This window comes from Thunnus maccoyii, chromosome 13, assembly GCF_910596095.1.
Source record: "Thunnus maccoyii chromosome 13, fThuMac1.1, whole genome shotgun sequence".
In the NCBI taxonomy this organism is placed as follows: Eukaryota; Metazoa; Chordata; class Actinopteri; order Scombriformes; family Scombridae; genus Thunnus; species Thunnus maccoyii.
In genome coordinates, this window is record NC_056545.1 from 2997999 (window position 1) to 3016462 (window position 18464).

The 18464-nt window shown below is 36.2% G+C and overlaps 1 protein-coding gene across 1 annotated transcript; it reads left to right on the top strand.

Annotated features, from left to right (window-relative positions):
• The first annotated feature begins 1582 nt into the window (after nucleotides 1-1582).
• Nucleotides 1583-10936, top strand: tmem120aa (transmembrane protein 120Aa). The gene is made up of 12 exons (XM_042430133.1): nucleotides 1583-1834; nucleotides 4124-4242; nucleotides 5181-5312; nucleotides 5585-5644; nucleotides 5741-5836; nucleotides 7622-7711; nucleotides 8032-8097; nucleotides 8665-8726; nucleotides 9262-9354; nucleotides 9514-9578; nucleotides 9948-10016; nucleotides 10341-10936. The coding sequence occupies exons 1-12, from the start codon at nucleotides 1757-1759 to the stop codon at nucleotides 10452-10454; spliced, it is 1044 nt and encodes a 347-aa protein (XP_042286067.1). The 5' UTR covers nucleotides 1583-1756; the 3' UTR covers nucleotides 10455-10936.
• The last annotated feature ends 7528 nt before the right edge of the window (nucleotides 10937-18464 follow it).

Sequence of the window (18464 nt, forward strand, 5' to 3'; positions counted from 1 at the left end):
ATGTACTGTATATGGAGAATATAACAGTACGGCTAATATAAAGTATTTTTGAAAAAGTATGTAAAGTAATTAATCTGTAAAGATGCTGTGTGCTTGGATATACTGGTTGCAGTAATGCAAAACGAAACTCAAGTTTATTTTTCTTTCTTTCATAATTACAACATGGTTATAAATGATAGATAGGGTCAAATGGAATTTAGTTATAATAGTAAAATATGTAACAACACATGGGAATAAAGTAATAGCAATATATCAAATGAAAAAATCCAATTAAAATATCTAAAATAAAAAAACTTAACTACAAACTAAAAAAACAACTGTACGAAATATTTAACCAAGATTAATTATGCCACCCCAGACTAAAAGGTTATGTTTCATTATTCTCATAATTTCCTAGAAATCTTTCTGGAAAAAAAATAATAATTGATTGACAGAAAATTAATCAGCATCTATTTTGATAAGCAAATGAAATTGTTAGTTATTTTTTCCCCAGATTTGCCAAAAATTATCTGTGTTCAGCTTCTCAAACTTGAAGATTTAATGCTTGTCTTTGTTATGCATTACAGCAGAGCTGCAACAATTAGTTGATTAATCGATTAGTTGCCAACTATTAAATCTCCAACTATTTTGATAATTAATTAATCGTTTTGAGTCACTTCACAAGAAAAGAAAGTCAAAATTGTTTTGATTACAGCTTCTCAAATGTGAATATTTTCTAGTTTATTTACTCTTTTATGACAGAAAATTGAATATCTTTGGGTTATGGACTGTTGGTCAGGACAAAAGAAGACATTTGAGGAAGTCATCCTGTTTGCACTTTGGGAAACAGTGATCGACAGTTTTCACCATTTTCTGACATTTTATGGACCAAACAACTAATCAATTCATTGAGAAAATAACTGACAGACTAATCAATAATGAAAATAATCGTTAGCTGCAGCCCTACCTTAAACTGATTATCTCTGGGTTAATGGCTGATGGTCAGACAAAAAAAAGAAATTTATAGACATAACCTTTGACTCTGGGAAACTATAACGGGCCTTTTTCACTATTTTCTGATCAACGTATTGATCGATGAATCGAAAAATATAATCAGCGGGTTAACTGATAATGAAAATGATATTTTACTTGACTTTAAAGTCCCTCCCCTGTCAAAAATGTGTTTTTATCCTTGTTCCTTCAGTTGAATGTTTGAGTTTCACTGTGCAGAATGATGTTTGTGCAAAATCTGACAACAGAAGGTTGTTTTCACAATTTGGGGGTCCTTGACACCAAAAAGGTTGAGAACCACTGAAGTAGGAGACATCTTGGATCCAGCTGTTAAAATCTTTTAAATGAAAAATATTTACATACAATATTTACATTTTATGAGGGACAAGGAGTAGATGTAATTTTAAGAATTAAAACTGAATTAAGTAATTGGAGTTTTTCTTGTGGAAAAACCATATTAGACGCAAATTATTATTCAAAGAGTATTTTATATACATATAAAAATAAACTGCTCTATTTAAATATTCTCTCCAGACATGTTTTAAAACTAAACAGTCTCAGAACTTTTCCCAAAAAACACGTCCGCATCACAAAGTTTGCATTAAATGTTCATGATGACAGTGCATGTCACTTTGTCACTCAGGCTTTTATAGTGAAGGCTCAGACAGGAAGTAGCGTGTCTTCCTCGACAGACCAACTGTTGCACACACCGGGGCTTGAACATTACACAACTCCAGGAGCTTTCCTCGTCGCGTCTGAGCACAAAATGTTGTTCAGTCCAGCTGGTGTATCTGAATGTTTACGTGAATGGGAGGATTTAGAGAAGGACTACCAACAGATTCTGGTAAGTTGAACAGTCACTGCGGTGTGACACGTTACCTATGTAGGTGCCCTGCCCGGGTAAACCTAACGTTATCAACCGGAGTGGGTGGGGATCGGGATGCGTTATTTTTGTTGTAACCCCTACCCGCATTCCGCGAAGACCCACCCTATGCTGCCTCTGATTGGCTCTGAGCCTGATATGCCTACCCTTATCTTAACCAATCGCATTCCTCATGGCTAAAACTAACCAATCTAACCAACGAAGGCAACAAGTACTAGCCAATCAGAGGCAGAGTAGGGCGGGTCTTCACGGAATACGGGTGGGAAAAAATTAAGCGGTGGGGACACAGAGGCGACAGTTGGATCACCCCACAGCCGCTATAATAATTGTATTGTGACAGACAAAAGGAAAAAAAAAAGTAATACGGAATTAAGTAACTATTGTCGATAACTACCACTAACCCCACCGGGACGGTTATCACGTAGTCCCAGACAGCACTGTTCAGGGGAGGCACAACGGTTCCCTGTTATCTTAAACCATTAACTTATTGGCTTAAACGAGAAATTCGTTTTACAAAATACATACGTGGACTATATTGTGTTTTCATCAAGTAGTCATGATATAGTTTAAATATTTAAGGGTGCCTTTGTAGCGAAAATGGTTGGTTTACTGTCGAGTTTTGGGGAAATGTTAGTAGTAATGTAACAAGTCAGTGGGTGAAGAAGTATTCAGATCCTTAAGTAAAAGTACCAAACCAACAATGTAAAAATACTCCATTACAAGTGGAGCAGCACCAGAGCTGTTAACAACTCATAGACATCTGAAATGTGACCCTGACTACACACTGCTTTTTGTAAAAAAGCCAAAAAGGTTGGAAACCACTGGTTTCATCGTTAACAATGTGTTGTATTTTAAAAGCTTGTTATATTATCCATTGTGTCAAATCTTCATCTGAAAAGTAACTAAAGCTGTCAAATAAATGTAGTGGAGTAGAAAATACAATATTTCCCTCCGAAATGTAGTGGAGTGGAAGTATAAAGTAGCATCACATGGAAATACTCAAATAAAGTACAAGTTCCTCAAAATTGCACTTAAGTACAGCACTTGAGTAAATGTGCTTTCCACCGCTGGAACAACATACTAAAATGTAATAAAGCCATTACAATTAAAAGTTCTTCATTTATAAGTGTACTGTTGCAGTAAAAAAGTATTATGAGAAAAACTAAGTTATCAAAAGTAAAAATTTATTTGTGAGTATATTATCATTATCATCATTATTATTATTATTATTATTATTATTATTATTGTTATTATTACTAGTTCGTTACTGTGTAAGCCAAAGTCTAATGTAGCTAGGTGAAGTGGAGCTCTTTTTAATTAATTTACATACTGCTGAGTCATGCAATGTACAACAACATGTCATATCCCTGAGGATAATCATGTGTTTGTATGTAAAATCTTAATTTAAAAGCAACTAGTCTTTATAGCTGCTTAGTAGAGCATCCAAAAGTAAAATATTTCCTCTGAAATGAAGTAGTGATGCACCTGATCCAACTTTTTATCTCCTAATATCGATTGATACCTCAACTCAGGATATCTGCTGATACTGATACCAGTGCTCTCTTTTCCCCAAATTTAAACTCTGCAAGCCTCACTGCATTTGAATCATTTTTATGTAAGGTAACATGAGGCGAGGGACTAATAACTTAATCTGACAGGCTGAAGTGACTAAATTAATATTACTGATTGTAGAAATACTTAATTTTATCATGATATGGACCAAGAAATCTTCGGTCGATTGTCACATTGGGGCTGATACCTGATCTGCTTTATCAGGTCAGTATAGGTGCCAATACAGGTTACACTTCAGTATCTTAAATTTGTACTTGAGTAAACACACATACATTCCACTATTGTTGCCGCTGACAGTTAACTTTAGAGAAAGCTCTTGATTTAATGCACTAGAGCACTCAAAACTCAAAGCATCACTCATTGTGGATGCCATCACATGATCAGCTGTCATCTCAGGTCACATGCTCAGTGAAGGGCAAACAGTAAACCTCTGTGTCTGTAACAGTCAGTGACACAAGTAAAACTGTGGGGAACAAATGAAGGTTAAAAAGTCTAATGGCAATAGACAAACAATTACAAAAAACAAGATCAAGTTACTTCCACTATAAATAGTTATTCTGGTATTAACAATAAATCTTTCATTATTTACACAATAAATCTTAGCCACTGACAGAGGCTGCCAGTGCCTGTTGGGGCATTATTGTTGAAGAGGCTGATTGCATCTTTTTTCATTTCCAGGACACCCATCGTCTGTATAAACAGAAGCTTGAGGAAGTCACCAAACTGCAAGACAGCTGCTCCAGTGCAATCACACGTCAGAGGAAGAAACTGAAAGAGCTCACTGGATCACTGGAAGAGTAGGTATTTGATCAGGGATTCAGTGAAGAAATGATGTTGTGCAACTGCAGGCCAACAGAGTACATTATACTACATTACTTCAATGCTTGTTAACGTTTCTCCTGTAAAAGCCATTAAATCAATCACATCACTCTCAAACATGTCTACTGGGTAGCTGTTCATTACAGGTTCTTCTTATAGATTTTACATATTTTCTACAGCTGTGAGGCACTTTTGATTGCTTTTGTATGAAAGTACTCTACAAATAAACATAAACATGAGCATTTAATGATGAGTATGATGCGTCCTCAGATTGTAAGGGTAATGAGAAGATACATTTCTCTATAGAAGATAAGGACACTTAAGGACAGTTAAATTCAATGCAGTGGTAGTTGGGCCGCAGCTTACAGTTATTTTCATTATTGATTAATTTGTTGATTTCTTTCACGATTAATGGCTTAGTCATTTCCCAAAGCCCAAGATGACGTCCTGAAATGTCTCCTTTTATTCCAGCCAAGAGTCATTAATCCAAAGATATTCAGCTTACAATCGGTGAAGACTAAATAAACCAGAAAATATGAGTTTGTATTATATTCAATTGAGAGGCTGGAACCAGAGAATTTGGACCTTTTTTTCTCAAAAAAGATTAAAAAATGATTAATTAGTTTGCTAAATAATAAACATTTTTCTGTTGATTGACTAATCGATTAATCAACTAATCGTTGCAGCTCTAAGTGATTTTAAGTGGTTTTGTTTATATTGTATTTAAATTGTAACTAGCTGTGTTGCTGTGCATGTGACAGTAACCTGGTCCTGCATTTAAATGAGACTTTATCATCAGTGTTCATGGGTGAAAAGTCAGAGAGGGATTTATGTGGAGATCAGTGATAGGGGCCACAGTGCAGAGTCTGTGCTGTGTTATAAACATGTCATAATGTTTTTATTTTTCTATGATCAGATGCAAACAAAAACACCCAACACCAAAATTAAGTCCAGAGGATTTGGACTCAATCTTCGAAATCGAGGACTCCATCAAAGACAGAGCAAACGCTTTCTTGGAGATGGAAGCTTTTCTGCCAAAGAAGAACGGGTTTGATTCTTTCATATGATTAATCTTGTGTATTTGGATGACAAAAGGGAGTTTCACAATAAATTGTCAGTTTTTTTGTTCACAGCTAACATAAAAATCTTGCAAAAGCAGTCGTACTGGCAGTTAATGTGTTGCGACAGTTTGTTGTCGTGTAAAAGGTCAGATACAAGGGCTAATGAAGCAACACATTTTATTTGAAACCAGTAATATTTTTAAATGACAAAATTATTAAAATTTATCATTTTGTATAATTGATTCTTTTTCCTGTTTAGGTTATACCTCAGTCTTGTTTTAGGAAACGTCAACGTAACACTCCTCAACAAACAGTCGAAGTAAGTCACACTGACTGTCACCTTTCATCACGGTCTTTCAAAATACATTCATGTCGACATCACAGTAACATCATTTCTGTTTGCTCCACCAAACAGATTTGCCTACAAAGATGAATATGAGAAATTTAAACTGGTCCTCACGGTCATCCTCTTCCTGTTCTCCTTCACATGTAGCTTTTTGTTCAGCTACAGGTAAGATTTCCCATCATCTTGTCTACATTTGCAGAAGTTGAATCCAAATTGTAGGAGTGGAGCGATGAAGACGTAAATCTTCAATTTTAATTCAATTCAATGGAACAAATACGATTTACCAACAATACGAACATTAACTCAACATTAAGATTCATATATATTAGTTATATATATATAAATTATATCCTGTGTATGTATTTGTGTTTGTGTGTGTGTGTGTGTTTGTCTAGGTCATTCACATATTGGGCAGTAAGATATGCTCTGTCTCCTTCTGCTTGGAGTATTTTTCATTTTGAGAGGTCATTAAGCTGTTTGAAATCTGAAATTACAGAGTTAAACTTGTTAAAGTAATTGAATCTTTATAAAGGGGTCATGAGTATATAGTTTCATTTTTAAAAATGCTGAGTCATTTCCTAAAGCAGCTGAGCGCTGTAGATTTTAGAAAATGTTACTCAAACTGGAGCAAATTGTTTAGTTTAGTGAATATTTACAGCAGCAGGATCGTGTAACTAGTGCCCATGTTTATCATAATGTAGAAACATGTCACTCAGTGCGACTTAGCTCTTGAAACTAAGTGAATGTCCAAACAAAATGATTAAATCAGCGTTCCAGTATTAAGTCACCAAGCTACTTCCTAGTATATTCATGATAGAGCCTGACCAATACTGGATTTTTGATGCTGATATCAACATTTCAGAGAATTCTATAACAATAATATATATAGAATATATATACACAACCTCAAACATGCTGTGGCTGGTACATGGCCTAACTCGTGTACGTTAGCTTGAGGAGGAAAAACTTCCACAGGACTCTGATGTAAAAAAAATGATAAAACAAGTATTTATTCCACAGTTTGTAGTATCTTCTTACAGGAGTATTCAATGCCAAGTTCTCCTAATCAGCAAACTGTACTACGGGAAGAAAACAGTGTGGCTCGGTCCTTACTAGAGCCTCAACTCTTCAAAACCACAGGTTCACCCCAGTAAAACAAAAGGGAGCTATATCTCTTAAAGTGACAGCTTAAATAAGCTTAAATAATGTTGCCTTCACAAAATATCACGCTTATATCAACATCAATTAAACCAAATGATTATTAGCTGAACTTTAATAAATTACTATTAATTAACTTATTCAATGACTTACACATAATTTCAATTTACATTAATTGTTTAACAAACTGTAGACTCCACTTATTTACTGAATTAAACATACATAAACGTAACTTGGCTCCCACACATACCGCAACAGTAACATACACCTACAATATCCCCTATTGATCCAGCACCACGCTGAAGTAATTCATCTCCTTTTCCTTCCTCTAAATACAGTAATTCTACCACTGCGATTTTTTTATTCTATTTTTTTGTTTTCTCAATTTTTCTTATGATTTGCATTTTGACTTACTCTTGTCTAGATTCTGTTGTGTGTCTGTTTGTGTTTTGTCACCCACTTGTGTTTCTTTTATTGTGTTTAATGTCTTTTATTTTGCTATTCACATTGTTATTAAAAAAATTAGAAAGTAAAGGAAAATCCAATAACCGTATGTCTCCAGATATCAACAAAAATGGGCAAAAATTCTTGATAATGAACTCTTAAATTTGGTTACCGTGACTACGATATGTGGTTGATCAGTTCCAGTGTTGATACTTTGCATCACATCACTGCAGACTGACAGTGTGGATTAATGGATGTGTTTGTTGAATTATTTCCATTATATGTGTGTATTTGGTTGTGTTTTTTTTTTTAACTTCCTTACGTACTGTTTTTGTTCTTGTTTCTCAGAGCCTTAGATGCCCTTTTCAACTTCCTGTTGGTGTGGTATTACTGTACACTCACCATCCGGGAGAGTATCCTCATCAGCAACGGCTCAAGGTCTGGAACAAATTTACTTTTTTTTCCACTGTTTTTACCATATGATAACAGCTAAACTGACTACAGAAAGGCTTCCTCAGGGACATGTAATATAGAAAAGCACTTTGAACTCTCAGCCAAAACCCTTTATTGAAGTCTTTCGTTTGAGCCCCTTTCTAATTAAGTGACTCTGAGTACATTCCTCATTATATTTCTCTTCATATTTTATGGGTCATGTCATACAGACCTAGCTTGTATCTATACCTTGCCTGATGGTATCCTGTCTACTACACACAACACAGTCCTGTGTCCCTTATTGTCAGTCCTGTATGTTGTTTCAGGATCAAAGGCTGGTGGGTTTTCCATCACTATGTGTCAACCTTCCTGTCTGGAGTCATGCTCACCTGGTGAGTGATTTAATCTACTTTACTTTAGACTGAGGGCTCTTTCAGACCGCGAGTGGAAAGGAGAGAGAGGGTGACTGCTGCTGCTCTTTAACTTACTTTTCCTGGCTTGCCGTGTGACCATGGCAACCACAGAAATTGCAAGCAATACAGGAGCTGATTGTACTGGTATTTGTTGAGTGATGGATGTAGAAGCAACTAGTCACTGTCTGGAGGCACCGTGGCAGTTTTATACTTGCACTACAACTCTCTACAAAATATAATAACATTGTTATAAGTACACAGTGACTGGTTCCATCAAAATACTTTTGTTACGGGGCGCCTCGTAGCTTATTGGTAAGATGCAAACCACATAACAGCAACATCCATGGTTCGATTCCAGCCGTGCATCTTTGTTGCATGTCATACCCCTCTCTTTTCCTATGTTTCCTGTCTCTCTTAGCACTTTCAACTATAAAACAAAGCCAAAAATGTCAAAAAAAATGATCTGCTTAAATACCATAAAAGTTTGGGGTTTGAGATTTTTAACAGTGAAGCTCCATTCTAACCAGATGTTGTCTTTGTTCGCAGGCCTGAAGGTGCTCTCTACCAGATGTTTAGGAACCAGTTCCTAACATATTGTCTATACCAAAGTAAGAAATTCAAGCTGTGTCCCAGTTTCAAACTATGTACTTAACATTATGAAATATGCACTATGTACTAACTGGCATAGAGCGAGTGTAGACATCAGTTGTGAGTGAAAAGATTTTTTCCACGCTGCAGAAATGCTTTGTGTCTTTACTAAAAGGCTCTGACAATAATTGTGTGCTCCAGACTTCATCACTCCAATGATAAAGTGATTTTTTTTCTTCTCACATTGTTCCCATTTTAAGGATATTTTTAGCCCTGAAGAGGCACAAGTATTAATGATTTCTCATGAAAACAAACTGTGTAATTATTATTATTTCATATCACGCGTACTGACATTTTTAATATACTTATTTTGACACATTTGTAACATTCTTTAAACCTGGTTAAAATTGGTTTGTAGTGTAAAATACAGTTTCAGTGTCAACCCTCTATAGTCTTCCACATGAATAAGTCAGATAACACAACTATGACTCATATCTCAACAAACAATGATGTCATTCCTCTTCTTTTCTTTTCTCTGCTCTGTTTGCTAAGTAGGCTTTGTCCAGTTTCTCCAGTACTACTACCAAAGCGGCTGTTTGTACAGACTCAGAGCTCTGGGAGAAAGACATAACATGGACCTCACTGTCGGTGAGTCATATCGAAACTGCTGTTGTGTTGTATTTATGTCGACTGTATGTTCTATTATCCGTCATGTCCATGTATTCTTATGCATGACAAATATCCTATAATGATAGATTAAGTTAATCCCAGCTCAATGACTCTCCTCCCTCCTCTCCTTCTGTTCAGAGGGTTTCCAGTCCTGGATGTGGAGAGGCCTCACCTTCCTCCTGCCTTTCCTGTTTTTTGGTCACGTGAGTATCATCTCTTAATATTTTCTTACATTAAGGGATCATTATTTGAGTTTTTTTTTATTAAAAAAACAAACAAACAAACGTGGATTTATCAATGCCTAGTAGAAACTAATTAAATTTAGATTTAATGAAAAAAAAACATTTTTTTAATGTACTTGAACTATTTGATTTATTTGTATACAATACATCTCACAGAGGAAGGCTGAGATACAGTAAAATATTAATCTGGGGTGAGAATAAAAAACTTTTCCTCACATCATTCTGTCACTAAGCAGTGTCCCTACTACCAAACTATTTGTTTAAATGCAGTGTCAATGTATGAACCAGTTAACAAAATGCCCCTCTGACCTACTTCTTCTCCTCTTACAGTTCTGGCAGCTCTATAACAGCATAACACTGTTCAGGATGTTCCAGCTCCCAGAGTGCAAAGAGTGGCAGGTTTGTAAACTGCAGAGCTTCACTGTTCATTCAGAACTTTGTCATCAATTTTAACTTTGTAACACGCATTTTACTCATTAAATTCAACACATTTATTTTACTGATTTGTTTTCATGTTCATGTCTCATCTTATGTTTGAACTTCTCACGCATTGCCCAAAAGCTGTTGTTATTAATGTTAATATAAGATATGCAAATATCTAAACTGTGGATGATTGTTGAAATTTTAGTCTTGTATGCTGCAGTAAATCTTTTTTAGCACTGTTGCGTGTGTGTGACAGACCATTGTTCTTCATGTCTCGTTTTTTATTTTGCTGTGCTCTAGGTTGTCATGTGCGGCTGCTCTTACATGGTGCTCTTCATGGGAAACTTCTTGACCACGCTGGGAGTAGTTTACCAGAAGTACATGAACAACCAGGACAAGTCCAAGAGTTTATAAAACTGGAATAATGAGCCAATGAGAATCACTGAAAATCCTGGAATGAAAAATGTTACCATTGCTCTAATATTCTCTTTAGAGCTCTTTATAGATGTTGTGATTGTGATTGTTGTCCTTGTGAACCATTTTACATATACTACTACGTTTGTCAATGTCCTTTCCATTTCAAGTCCTTGTGATTTCATATTTTTGGATGTATAGCAACATGTCGTATTGGTTGGTCGTATGATTATCACATAGACCTGTAAAACAAAAACAACTAGGTACCTCACAGGTCTTACTTACTGTAGTAACACTGTTAGGTTGTGTAAGTAGGATATTCAGGTCAGAATTGTACATCTCAAATAAGGACGTGTTACTGAATAAAGAAATAACTTTTAAAGCATCGTATTTATTTAGGGAAATCAATGGTTTGTTGCTCAGCAGCTGCTATGTATTTTTGCCTTACAGAAAGTGCTTAATAAAACACTCCTTCAACCCCCCTGGTTTTTGTTTTCACTGTTGCGTTAAGCTAAGCTGATATTACAGGTGGTGTTACAAAACTGCATTCATCATTGGTAAATATATTTTTTTGACTAAGCACCCTACTACAGCCACTGGACACCTCCGATGCTCTAGGATGAACTTTTAGTAATAAAAACACAATAACACACAAGGTTTTATGTTAGAAAAGGCAAAGAGAAAAGGCAAATTCTGCAGAGAAAAGGCAAAGCATTCGTTATGAGAGACGTCTTGTGTGCTTCTGGTACTGTTGACTTACTACAACTACTACTGCTATTGATATTTCAATGTGATTGTAATATTTTAATATTTTATGCCTCCCTAACTGGACTATTTACAGCATTTTAATGACCTGCATTATATTAATATGACCACAAGGTGGAAGCATTGAGTTGTAATAGCAGACGGTGTAAACGCCCGAGACTTACTGTATGTGTTAGTGGCCTGCATTGAGTTGATTCCATCCATTAAAACTTAAATCTTTTCTTTATTTTCTTAACATACATCATTACACTTTTCCTAATTTGAAGTCTTGTTTTATGGGTCTCATTTTTGGGTCTTGTTTCTTCCAGATGGATCACATCTCTTGAGGTTGATTATGGTCAGCCACCTGATGCTGCGAGACTGTGAGTGATGAGGAGGTGGTGATCTGTGATTATTGTGCACAAATCATCAAAGTCAATCATCAGTTTCACTGAGTGAATGTTGCTAATCAATGAATGGTTCACAATCGTGAATGGGTTTGTGGCTGAATGCCATAGACAGGGTAGAGCAGTAGGAAACTCTTATTCTGATGGAGAGATAATCAAAAATTTAAAACATTTTGATGTTGTACTTCGTCTCAGACGCCTGTAAAAGAAAGCAAGGTGGTCTGTTTAATTAATTTTGATCATGCAGTCATGTTTATATGTATGACAACATAACAAAAAGCATCATCATCAGTATAAAATTATAACTTATGACATGTGATCTTATAAGAAAAAGAACATGAGAGGATTCCAGTAAATCTGAATTCCATGTGCTTTATGATTTAAACATCTCAGTAGAGCTACAGTGCCAGAACACAAAGAAATAAAGCATGGAAAGAAATTTGCACATAAGATCAGAGGGAATAATACCTGAAAAATTTAAAATGGAAACCAGCTTCACTCCCAATTTATTACAGTACAACTTCCCCCACCCCAGCAAAAAAGTCTTGGATGAGTTAGTGCTGGAGGGCCAGTGAGAGCGAGGCAGGGCTGAACAAATGGGACGAGGAGCAAAGTGGATGGGGAAGTAGAAGGGGAGGAGGGCTGGGTATTCTCCCAGCCTGCACCTCTTTCATCTTTCTCATTAAAGCCGGAGCAGTGGGGGCCGTCAAGAATGAGCCCAAGGACATGGGGATCGGGGACCGAGCCTGAGCCTCGCAACAGGAGGTGAAGAAGGAGGGAGGGAACAGCCGAAGCAAGCAGACAGGCCCTCCATGTCAAACCTTCACCTTAAACTTAACCCTCCTCCCTCTGGGACGCAGATAAAGACTTCTTATCTGTGCTCACCTTCTCTCCCGGCCTGGGAACAACTCTAGCAGCAGCAGGGAGGGAGGAGGATGGAGAGTGAGTAGGTCCAAAATACACAAGCTCCCTCTCAGAGAGTGTGTATGCGAGAGAAAGACAGCACTGATGAGCTTCCATCTGGGACAGACTGATTAAAGAGAGGTGAGGGGAGGAAGTGGTTCCTGATAGATGAAGTGATTCTGAAGAAAGAATGAGTGGTCCAGGAGGGGGTCTATGATCAGAAAGCCTATTGTGACTGAAATTTTGGGATTTATGTAGGTGTTTTTGTTATATGAATGTTAAGTTTTACTGTCTTGTACCTTGCGAGGCTGTTTTTACAAAGATCAAATTCAGTTTTTGTATTTTTATATTGGCTAGAGACCAAGTTTTTAAACGGTACGATATACAGTATTTGAGCGGTTCATTGCATGAGCAGCTTCAGGTATCAGATATTTCTGAGTAAATCTAAAGTTGTTCTTCGATGACACCAAGGTAGTTGAAGTTGGAAGCTTTTCACTTGATACTTTAATTGTAAATATGGGACATCAGTTGGAGGAGGAAACAAAGGTGAACAGTGAAAAATACTACTCAAACTGTCCATCACAGTTTACAGACCAACCTCCTGGTTCAACTTTTACCTACCACACTTAACATATGTGTAGAGCTGCGCCGATCAGTCAATTAATCCATTATTCGATCAATAGAAAATTTATCTGTCCCTATTTTGATAACTGAATAATTGTTTTAGTAATTTTTTGATCTGATGGTTTTTTTGTCGTACATGATAGTAAATTGAATATTCTTGTTTTTGGACTGGTGGTCGGACAAAAACAAACATTCGAAGACGTCATCTTTGACTCTGGAAAATTATAATTGTAATTTTTCGCTAATTTTTGACATTTTATGGATTAATTAATAATGAAAATAACTATTAGATAGATAGATAGAGCCCTACATATGTGTGTATACAGTTTTGGGGTGCACTCACTTTCAGTTTTATCTCCAAATAAAATCTGTTGGTATGTTTGCAGCCTGTCTGATCATCTGACTACTTGTGTTTCACTGTCGCTTTATTGTCGCTGTTTCACTGTATCTCAGCATTTACTTTGGTGAGTACAATGTTGTCATAACTGATCATATGAATGATGGATTTACTAAGTTGAAATAAATCAAAATAATCTTTTAAATGACACAGGGCAGCTGGCTGCTGCTGTATATCACCCCACGGACAGCAGGCATGTTTTTCTGTTTCTGGACAGAGCTACCCGTGACAGATTCCAAAAAGCAATGATGGTGTTTGGAATGGCATGTTTCCAACCAAACCGTGACCAAACTCATATATCAGAGAGAGTTTTTCAACTATCAGAAGTCCAACCACAGGATGTTGTATCTTTTAGTTATACCAAACAGTCTGCAGGTGTGTCAGTCAGTACAAATTCATGCTGTGCAACCAAACATTGTTCAAACCCACAGATCGTTATTTTAAATTCTACTCAAGATCCCAAAGTTTCCAAAGATACAAACATGTCAGGCTGAATTTTGGGGGAAATGTGCGTAAAACGATGCACAAATATGTATGTTGAATATTTATATGTATTTTATTCGAAGACTGCAGTTATGAAAAGTATGGAGTGTTGGGTTTAAGTACTTAACTCAGTGTAAACATCATATAGCTTAAATGAAAAGTCAGAACAAACTGCAGATATACAGTATGCGATACTATCAGGAGCTATTTAAGTTGGGCGCCCCTGAGGCTTAGTGGTTCAGACATTGAACATGAACAGCGAGATCCCTGGAATCTGGCTGGGGGCTTTTTCTCTCCCTCATTTCCTGTCATGTGACAGCTATATAAAATGCAAAAATAAAATGCCCAAAAAATAAATAAAAAAAGAACCTACTGTTCTGCAGGTGAAATAAAAAGGAAAAACTGGATGTAAAAGGAGTCAAAGTCAGATTGTATACCTCAGTCATAGTACTGAAATATCTGGTGTTGTGCAAGATGATGGAAGAATATTATACCGTATTTTAATTGTTTTTTATCAGCTAAACTATATGCAAAATATTAATTTTTAAAGTTTGGCTAGATAATTGTGGTGATATTACACAATTGTTGCTGCCTGCTTAAGTCTTTAAAGTTTGCCTTATCACAAGCTGTTCTCACCTGCCCAAACAATAGAAGAAGTAAATACTGTATTTGGAAGTTTGGATGAGTCCACGCAGGTGTGAAAGTTTTCACTATGTGACATAAATATCCCGTGTTTGAATCTTGCTCTTGAACTTTGTCAAATGTTCTGCCTTCCCGCCATGTTTTATGTCCCTTTCACTTGTAGCAGTATAATAAAGAGAGATCAAAGAGGAGAGTCTCAATCCAGACCAACAACCACCAACAATCTGTGGAACATCCTCCTCAAGATAAATGCATATGGAAAGGATTATAGAGATACTCAGAGGAGAGGAAGTCATAATGCATGCGTATATTTCAAGGTAAAGCTTCAACAAAATAGGATCATATAGAAAACACAGTTTTATGCTGTTGCAGCCACGAGATTTCCCTTCCTCATTAGTAAATTAAGTCCCACGACAGCAACTACTACATCACGTCTTGAAATATGAACAGAGCGCCAAATTAAATATGCATATTTAATAAGAGGGGGACATGATTACATCCACTTGTTAAGTGAGAGCATGAGAAATGAGGGAAATGAGAGAGTGAGATCTTCAAGGCCTGCAGAGTGTGAAAGAAAAAAGAGAATTCATCTTTATTTTAACACGGCTCTTTGGGAGTAACCCTAGCAGGACTTCCCCCACTCTGTAGAGCTGATTACTCACATTCTGGCTTTCTGGGGGTTTGGGCTGTTGGTTCCTATAGCAACCACAAAAAAAGCAGACAGTAAGGAGTAGACTTGCTTGCCATACGCCTTAACATTTTTACCTCCTCTGGAACCATCAAACAGCATTTTGGAACAGGCTATGTGCTGCCAAGTGTCTTCTTTTGTTTTTTTGTCAGACTGGAGGCAGCCCTTTAAAACCAACCAGCACAGAGCTGATCAAAAAGATAACTCACACAGGATACCGATACAACATACAGATCAGGGCTGCAACTAAAAACTATTTTCATTTTTGATCTCGATTAATCTACTAGTCGTTTGGTCTTTAAAATGTCAAAGAAAAAGATGAAAAATGTCAATCTTTTTTTTCCCAAAGATCAAGATGCAACCAACAACAACAACCAAAAGATTACCATCACAGAACACAAAAGACACCAGATAATATTCACATTTAAAAAGCTGGAACAAGAAAATTTTAGGATTTTTTGCTTTCAAAAATGACTCAAAACGATTAATCGATAATCAAAATATCTGTTTTCGATCGATTCATTGATTATAAGATATAATCCTGCTCTCAGGAATGCACAACAATAAAATATTTATCATTGTATTCCTTTATTTTTATATTTGTATTTCTAAATATTTTCATATTTTATATGATCACACTGTCAATTAAATTACGTGGCATAAACAAGTAACAACACATATACTGTACACCTGCATGCAATATACTGTATGTAATACTGCTACTACTTCTACTACTAGTAGTACTAAATAATTATTATTATTATGATACATTTTTATGGTTACAGAACTTTTATACAATTTAATAAAATTAAGATTTTAGAAAGCTTTAATTAAACAATAACACAATACAAATTTGGAAACTAACTTTAAAGGATTCAACAGTTTCTCTACTTCTCTTTCAAGAAACAAAGAAGTGTCTCTGTTACTCTGGTTAATCCAAAAGACTTCACTGTGAACCGTTTTCTCTTTTACTAAAGAAATATATGCTCACTCTGAGGTCTGTGGATCATCCCAGAGTTTAGGGTCCCTGAAGCAAAGATCTGATGCCAACAGGTAGATTCATAGTGTCGTTGCAGCTCAAAAGTCCGCCTGTCTAATTAGGTGACAAAGGCAATTAAATACCAGAGACACAGTATTTTTCCTGCAGTCTAACTTCCTTTAATAAACTACTAAAGCATTTGCAAACAGGCTCCTCAAGCTCTGCAGCAAGAGGAGCCCCTTGACCAGCTCATACAAAAACTTTATACTTTCAGCCTCCATCCAACACATCCGTTGACACAAGCACCCTGTGTTCTCACTCACACTTCTCTGTCTGCAGACACCTGTTTCCTGCAAGATTATTAATAATAATTCCATAATTGTGTCATACCCATCTGGCACGACTTCCAGTTCTTTCATAAGTTCTGGTTTTCCAATGATCACTTCTCATAATCAGGGTCACCATGTATCATGATAACCTTTGTTACTTCTTCTTTCCTAACAGATGAGACATTCGTTTCGCTTACACAAACAAGGAGTGAAACATCTTACTTAATAACAGAACAATGTGGTTACGACATATAAAGGTCAATAGACATGGTCAAGAGTGCATCATGTTCCTTAAAGATAAAATTGATCAGTTGATCACACTTCTACACTGGATTAATGATTATTAAAATATTAATATAATAATAGAGTATTTTCTCCAACAATACACCTATAATATAGTTTTTTCCTCCACAGTAGATACACATGAGGTGGTAGAAGATCTATTGTTTATTCTGCAGCCAGGCCAACCTGCGTTACAAAGTGATTCATACTAGTTTTTAAAAGAGAAAAACAATTCTAATTTATAAACAAAGTCTTGATGCCAAACCAGGGATGAAAATTATCGTACTATGCTCTTTTTATAAAGTCTGACACCTGCATATTAGACCAGCTGGAAGTGTAGGAGTTGTGTCTGTCTAAGCAGTAGTTTCAGAGAGAGGATCCAAACACCTCTACAACCTTTCCCATGTTATCAAAGGACAGGAATTATCAGATTACTGAGATAGTTTTTAGTTGAAGAAAAAGTGAATCAAAGATCAATAACTTCCGGGCAACAGGCTTGAAGGAACAACCAGTGATCCAAATGTAAAGCAAAGAAGGAGTTGGTAGGTGTATTGTTGAACTTTTGACAGAGCCAGTCTGGCTGTTTCCAGTTTTCATTTTAAGCTAAACTAACCATGTCCTGACTGCAGCTTCGTACGCCACATGCAGACATGATATTGATTCATATCGATTTCCTCATCTCACTCTGAGAAAGAAGTTTGACCTATTCTTTTAGGAGCACAGAAAAAAAAGCTTTGTTTTACCTGCAGGTTAGACGTTATCCAAAAGATTTTGAGAGAGATTTCTATGTGCCTAAGTGGTTGTAAAATATCCACAAACCCTTTGAAGATCCTTGTAATCCTTCAGATGTGAAGATATGTAGATCATCATGTACTATTCACTTACTCTTGGATATTAAGACTGTGACCACAAATCATCCTTGCAGCTATCAGAATCATATGACATATTTGCAAAATCCTTCCAAAGTTGTCAAATTGATTTTATGGCTGAAAACAAAGACAAATCAATATTCCACAGAATATGTAGACAATTTAAAACACCCTGTAGCCTTTGTATACATCCTAGGGAAGTGCCCGAATACAAATACATTATTCGGCAAAGCACAAATAATGGGTTTTATACGAATATTTGTTTCATACAAATATTTAAAAAATTATTTGTTGGGGGTGTTCCCCAGAGATAAAACTGAGCTACTGACACATGCAAAGTGCTCTTAAGGACTCTCCATGAACTGTTGTTCCCCTTCTCCTTTCCACAAAGTTAGGTTGTAAAAAAATAGGCAATAAATGAAAAGTGCAAAGTAATAATCGCCTTTGAAGTTCCTCCCTACATGTTATCTGGTGTGCTGTCTCTGTGCTATGGGTGTATAAATAGATAGGTCTGGCTGCAATGAGGCAATGAGTAAAGTTTTAGCTCAGTAATTATAATAATTTTCTAAAATTAAAAGTGTAATAAAAACAAAAACAGGATTTTTAAGCCTCTTTCCACTTTTATTCAAACACAAATACAGATACAAATAATTTTGCTGCCTC

Excerpts from the sequence above, each read along its gene's own strand:
- tmem120aa (XM_042430133.1), top strand. The coding sequence starts at position 1,757 with ATGTTGTTCAGTCCAGCTGGTGTATCTGAATGTTTACGTGAATGGGAG. Across the intron at positions 5,645-5,740 it reads CTCCTCAACAAACAGTCGAA|ATTTGCCTACAAAGATGAAT; the intron begins GTAAGTCACACT and ends TCCACCAAACAG. Across the intron at positions 5,837-7,621 it reads AGCTTTTTGTTCAGCTACAG|AGCCTTAGATGCCCTTTTCA; the intron begins GTAAGATTTCCC and ends CTTGTTTCTCAG.